This window comes from Pipistrellus kuhlii, unplaced genomic scaffold (assembly GCF_014108245.1).
Source record: "Pipistrellus kuhlii isolate mPipKuh1 unplaced genomic scaffold, mPipKuh1.p scaffold_m20_p_48, whole genome shotgun sequence".
NCBI lineage: Eukaryota > Metazoa > Chordata > Mammalia > Chiroptera > Vespertilionidae > Pipistrellus > Pipistrellus kuhlii.
This window is the reverse complement of record NW_023425549.1, coordinates 350,141-356,140: the sequence shown is the minus strand read 5'-3', so window position 1 is coordinate 356,140 and position 6,000 is coordinate 350,141. Positions and strand designations below refer to the sequence as shown.

General features: G+C 57.5%; 1 protein-coding gene across 2 annotated transcripts; it reads right to left on the bottom strand.

The window, feature by feature from the left end:
* Window positions 1–1,130: 1,130 nt before the first annotated feature.
* BCL7C (BAF chromatin remodeling complex subunit BCL7C) lies at window positions 1,131–4,657 on the bottom strand. 2 transcript variants are annotated; one of them, XM_045572432.1, is made up of 5 exons: window positions 4,419–4,657; window positions 3,828–3,906; window positions 3,439–3,547; window positions 1,801–1,886; window positions 1,131–1,324 (listed from the first exon to the last, which is right to left on the bottom strand). In XM_045572432.1, the coding sequence occupies exons 1-5, from the start codon at window positions 4,508–4,510 to the stop codon at window positions 1,199–1,201; spliced, it is 492 nt and encodes a 163-aa protein (XP_045428388.1). In that variant the 5' UTR covers window positions 4,511–4,657; the 3' UTR covers window positions 1,131–1,198. The 2 variants fall into 2 exon arrangements, with proteins under 2 accessions (XP_045428388.1, XP_045428389.1); XM_045572433.1 differs by lacking the exon at window positions 3,828–3,906 and adding an exon at window positions 3,190–3,351 and having other exon boundaries at window positions 4,419–4,557.
* Window positions 4,658–6,000: the final 1,343 nt, after the last annotated feature.

The following is a 6,000-nucleotide window of genomic DNA, read 5'->3' as shown; positions in this document are numbered from 1 at the left end:
GGGTTCGATTCCCAGTCAGGGCACATACCTAGGTTGCGAGCTCGATCCCTGGTCAGGGCGCATGTAGGAGAAAACTGGCCAATGTGTCTCTTTCACATCGATGTTTGTCTCTCTTTCCCTTCTCTAAAATCAATAAACATTTTCAGGAGAGAATTTAAAAAATAATAAAATATAAAAGTAGGGCTAATACACCTGACCCTAACTCTTTAGCAGGCACAGAATGAATGAAGGTGCCTTCCATTGTTTGAAGGTTCCCATAAACCACTGGGGCAGATGAGGTCTGGTTATCGCCCCATTGCTCAGATGAACAAATGAAGGGGAGGGAAATAGCCCATGCAGAGCCACACAGCTACTAACAGAGCCAGGACTTGAACCAGGGCTTCGGACTTCATGTCTCAGAGCTTAGCTCACGTGCCACCTCCTCAGAGAAGCCTTCCTGGATAGCCTCAGCCCATTCATTCATTCATTCATTCACCAAATAGTTGCTATGGCAGCTCTGAGCCCAGTTTGGTGCTAAGAAAACTGGGGACCAAGTTCTGCCCTCAGAAGCCCACAACCTACACGCAGACCAACCCTCCCAAACGGCCTGATAAGGACTGAGACAGTGGGGAGGGAGCACAGAGCGGGCCCAAAAGAAGGGGAATCGACGATGCCTGGGGCCAGGGAAGGCTTTCTGGAGGAGGAGGTGATGGAGCCGGGACAGATAAGACAGCCCGGAGTGTGGGCAGGTTCCAGCGGAGGTGTGACTGCGCAGAGGCAGGAGGTTCCTGAGGCAGCAGAGGGGGTGGGCCATCCGGGCCCCAAAGCTCCTCTTGGCATCCCTGTTCCTGTGTACGAATGGGCATCGTGGGCCTTGGAGCCCAGAGCTTTGGTAACTGCCGGGCCGGGTCCCTGGATTCCTCCTCTGCTGAAGGTCAGGAAGGGTCAAAGGTCAGGGGTGCAGGGCAGGGTGGAGGGAGTGTTTGAGAGGCAGGGTCCTGGCTCCAGCCCCCGTTCCATACCTGACTCATGTGTGTGACTATAGAAAGATCCTCTTAGAGCTTCGAGTGACCCTATCTGAGAAACGGAGCATGAGACAAAACTGGCTCCCAAGACCCTCCCCAGCCCGATGGGAATGACAGGACACAGAGTTACAAAAAGGTCTTTATTCGTAAAAAATCCAAGGGGCCCCTAGGCAACAGGAAAGACAGACCAGCTCTCAGGGGTCGGGGGCATTTGGGCAGATGCGCTTGAGTGGGGGGGCGCCCTCCGAGTCCTCGGTGTCACCCTGGGCTGCCTCGGGGACAGGTGGCACTGGCTCAAAGACAGGGAAAGCTTCGGGGGCCTGGAGAGGAAGGGGACAGGCATGAGCTCCCGGACCCAGGAGGGCACCTCCTTGCCTCTGCCTCCTCCGAAGCCCCTCTCCCCTCTCCTCCGGCCCGGAGCCAGGGACCGGCGCGCAGAGTAAGGGGGCCCTGGGAACAATACTGTTTTGAGGAGAAGTTGACATTTGGTATTTCTGGGAAATACATCAAGGTAGGCCCTGTGGGAAGCCAACTTTGTGGGGGGACTTTCTTAAGCGAATTGTCTCATTTAGGATTTTAAAAAATAATGCTTGCAGGAGCACCAGGATCTTTTCAGGCTTTCAATGGTCTCAGATCAGCCCTGCACCAGCCGTCAGGACTTGGTTTCTAAAACACCCCTTCCTTTCCGTCCCAAGAATCCGGGCCTGAGGGCTGCGTTTCCCACCCGGACCTCTGAGTGCAGCCCCCAGGGTCCCATTCCCTCCAAGGCCCGGAGTCCAGCCTCCTGGCCTCTCACCTCAGCCTCCAGCAGCTCTGGGACCGGCTCCTCCTTGGTCAGCATTGGGGGCTCGTCGGTGCCGCCTGCAGGAATGCTCCCGGGATCTGGAACGGCAAGGTGACAGTCCCTGAGAGCCGCTCTGTGCCCTGAGACCCGGGGGCAAAGACCAGGCACATACGGCCCAGCTGGGGGAGCACTGAGGAGGGAGGCGAGCACCGGCTGCACCCAGGAAAAGGCCCAGGAAGGACATGTAGGTGGGATCTTGACGGGGGAGTAAGTTTGACCAGGCAGAGGGGGAGGGGGAGCACATTGTAGGCAGAGGCAACATACACTTAGCACAGATTCTGGGGCTGGACTGCAGGCGTTCAAATCCTAACCTTGGGCTAGTGACCTAATTCCTCTGGACCTCAGTTTCCCCACCTGTAAAATGTAGGTCGTTACAGTAGCTACCACAGGACCTGCCGTGAGGAGTAAGTGAGATAATACGGGGAAAGTCCTTAGCACAGGGTGGGGCACACAGTTAAGTGCTCAGTAAACGCCAGTTGTGGTTTTTATATTAGTAAAGGTCCAGAGTACAATGTAGACACAGCCATAGCCCATGTCATGATGTTCCGGAAAGGGGGTGATGAGAGCCAGAGAGGCCAGTGAGGGCCGTGAGCAGGAAAAGGACCCCCTCAAACTCTTGCTTTAGAAAAAGCCGCTCCGTGGGCCCTGTGGGGGTGACTGGAGGACGGGAGACCTACAGGAGGCTGGAGTTTGGTGAGGATGAGCACAGCACCTGGGGAGGGAGAGGAAGCGAGGCGATGCTGGGAGGGGGGACTGACCAGAGAGGGGATTGATTATGTGGAGAAAAGAGAAGCTGAGGATCACTCACGCTCCAGGCTGGTGAGCTGGGCGATCAGTTTCTCACCTATAAATGGTGATAATAATCCTCAAAGCATTGCAGTAGGGATTAAAGGAGATAAAATAAAACATGTAAAAAGCTTAGGAGAGTGTCACACAATAAGAGCTCAATAAGTATTAGCTGTCATCTCTTAATTACTCTTAATATTAGCGCTGTTATTTACTTATTAACAAATACTTATTGAGCACCTACTATGTGCCACGTGGTGTTCTGAAGATACAGTAGCAAACACGATCAATATGGACCCAACACTCAGGCAGCCGACAGGAGGTGGAAGAGGGAAAGAAAGACACTTAGGTAATAAAGGTTAGATTTACGTGAAAATCCCAGTGGTAAGTTATCAACAGACCAGAAGTCCAGAGAAAGGCCTGGGCCTTCCACAGGAGTCAGGAAGGCCTCGGAGGAGGCACAGAAGAGGGGAGCAGGGACAGGGACAAGCTGGTGGCTCCAGCCTCGGAGAGGACAAGGCTCAGAGGGAGGCTCCTGGCAGCACCGGGTCCTACCTCGCTCCTGGCCTAGCCGCGGGGGCTGAGCTTCCTCCGGGACCCCTTCTGGGAGTCCGGAAGGCGACGCAGGACGGCTGGGCTGGGGGGTGCCGCCCGGGCTGGGCTCCGTGCCCTTCTGCAGGGAGCCTTCCGAGTGGAAACTCTGGTTACTGTTCTCATCTGTGAGAGCAAACGTCGAGAGGCTTGGGCCTGAGGTCCCAGTCCCCTCCTTCAATCCCACAGCCCCCCCACCGGATCCCTACATACCATTGAGATCAAGCAGGATGAGAGGGCCACCCCCTCTTGGGCTGGCACCCCTACCCCGACGCTCCCGGCCTCGGGATCTCTCTGCCCCGCCACCTGCCCTCCGTCGCTCCTGGGGATCAGAGGGGTAAGGATCAGAGTTGCTTGCAAAGCCCCCACCCTACCAATAAGTAAGCTGAGGTGCAGAGAAGCAAAAGGTCTGCGTGAGGTGGCAGAGGTGGGCACACTGGGTGAAGTCTTGAACTCCGGGGTCTGGAGGGGGAGAAAGGAGGAGGGTGGAGCTGCCAATAATGATTAGCATGTGTCTAAGAGTGGGGGCTGGAGGCGGAGGCCAGGATGGGGGGGGAGGGGGTTGCACAGATGTAGGGTCTGGCGTGGGGGAGCTTGCTCACCTCCTCCTGGGGGTCCACCACTGGCACCCACTTGAAGATACGAAGGGACGTGTCGCCCACAGTCACCCAGCGCTTCTCCCTGCGGGAGAGTGGGGGGACCAGGTCAGAGAGGCCTGAGCTGAGCCTCCCTCAGCAGCTAGACACACCTGGGGACACCTCAGAGGTGTGGGTGGTGCATGGGAAGGGGCAGTTTTGCTAATGGGCATAGTGAGAGGGAGAAGGAGAACCTGCAGATGCCAGGGCAGACATGGAGGTGCCTGTAGGGACGGAGTATGCGGCCACGGCTCACAGACCCCGGGGGGTAGAATGGGCACCAGGCTGGGGCCTGGCCTGGGATCGGCATACTTAGGGAGGAGTGTCAAAGCCTCGGGGGCGGGGCGCAGGTGGGGGCTCCTGCCCTGGAGGGCACGGCTGGGTGTACCTTTGTAGACCCCGGGGCAGCCAGAGGGGACAGAGCTCTGTAGATCGGGGCGCAGCTGGGGGACACGCCTGACACCGGGGCCACAGCTGGTGAGGGGCGGCCAGACGCCTTTGGGGGAGGCATGGCCCTGCCGGTCCCGACCCTGGCCCCTGGCCCCGGACAGCGCTCACCATCTCCGGACCTTCTCGATGGTCGCCATCACCTTCTTGATGTCATCCTTGGCCCGGCTCCGGGTCTCGGCCCGCACGGTGCGGCCGGCCATGCTGGCGGGGCCGGGGCCGGGGCCGAGCCCGCGGCTGGGCCGCCTCCCGTCCGGCGGGCTCAGGCTCGGCGCCAGGCCGGGTCGCGGATCCCTCGGCCCGCCGTCCCCCCGGGAGTTGGCCGCGCCCTCCCTCGCTGCCCAACGCGCCGCCAGGCCCCGCCCGCTTCCTGCCGCCGAGCCCGCCCCGGCCCGGCCCGCCCCCTGCCGGCCGCGCAGCGCCCCCTGCCGCCGCCCGGAGGGAGGTTGGGGCCGCTGCGAGGCGGGTGCGCGCGGCGGCCGAGGGAGCGTCCAGAGCACGTGAGCCCGGGAGCGGGAGGGGCTGAGCCTGGGTGCGTCCTCCGCGTGAGCGCTCCTGTGACGCGCACGCGCGCACGTGTGTGTGTGTGTGTGTGTGTGTGTGTGTGTGTGTGTGTGTGTGTGTGTGTGTGTGTGTGTGTGTGTGTGTGTGTGTGTCCACCCTCGCCAGGTTGTCCAGTGTACACTGTCCGACTGTTCCTTCAGCCTTTCATTCAGCAGCCTATTCACTGAGTGCCACGGACCTGCCCAACAACAGAATGGCCAAATGAGAACGACTGGGGCCCCGAGGGCAGGGGAAGGAGTAGGGTAACTGGATCCTTCGTGCCTCTGGGGGTGTAAACTGGTAGAGACACTGTGGAAAACGCAGTTTTCTAGTGAAACCCCTTTGGTGCAGCAATTCCACTCCCACACCCTCAGCACCCAACAGAAATGCTAGGTATGAGCACCAGGAGAGGCCCGAGGGGTGCTGAATGCTCACAGCACTAGTGACAATAGCCTCAGACTGGAAACAACCCGTCCGAGGAGAGTGGATAGGAGCTGTAGCCCACCCACACCCTGGACACAGGAGAAGGAAGTCCCATTACACCCACCAGGGGAACCAGTCTCAAGAAAGGCAAACTGTCTGACTCCATGTGTGTGAAGTTCCAAACTGACGAAACTAACTTAGGGTGTGATAATCAGAATGGGGGCACCCTTGGGACTGGGAGGAGTTAGAGGGGGCTCTGGGAACTGGTCATGTTCTGTTTCTTTTTTTATTATTAAATATATTTTATTGATTTTTTATAGAGAGGAAAAGAGAGGGATAGTTAGAAACATTGATGAGAGAGAAACATCAATCAGCTGCCTCCTGCACACACCCCACTGGGGTTGTGCCCGCAATCAAGGTACGTGCCCTTGACCGGAATCGAACCTGGGACCTTTCAGTCCGCTGGTTGATGCTCTATACACTGAACCAAACCGGTTCCGGCCTTTTTCTTAATCTGGTGCTGGTTCCCTGGGCCTATTTACTCTGTAAAAAATCCTGGTTGTTTGTACTTTAAATAAAGTAAAATCTTATTTAAAAGGAGCATGTCTTGGTTGATTTGAGTCTGTTTGCCAGCACATATGACATCTAAATGTGTGTGTGTGTGTGTGTGTGTGTGTGTGTATTTCACAAGGAGTGGCTATTGGGTCTGTTTGTTTTGGTGAGACTA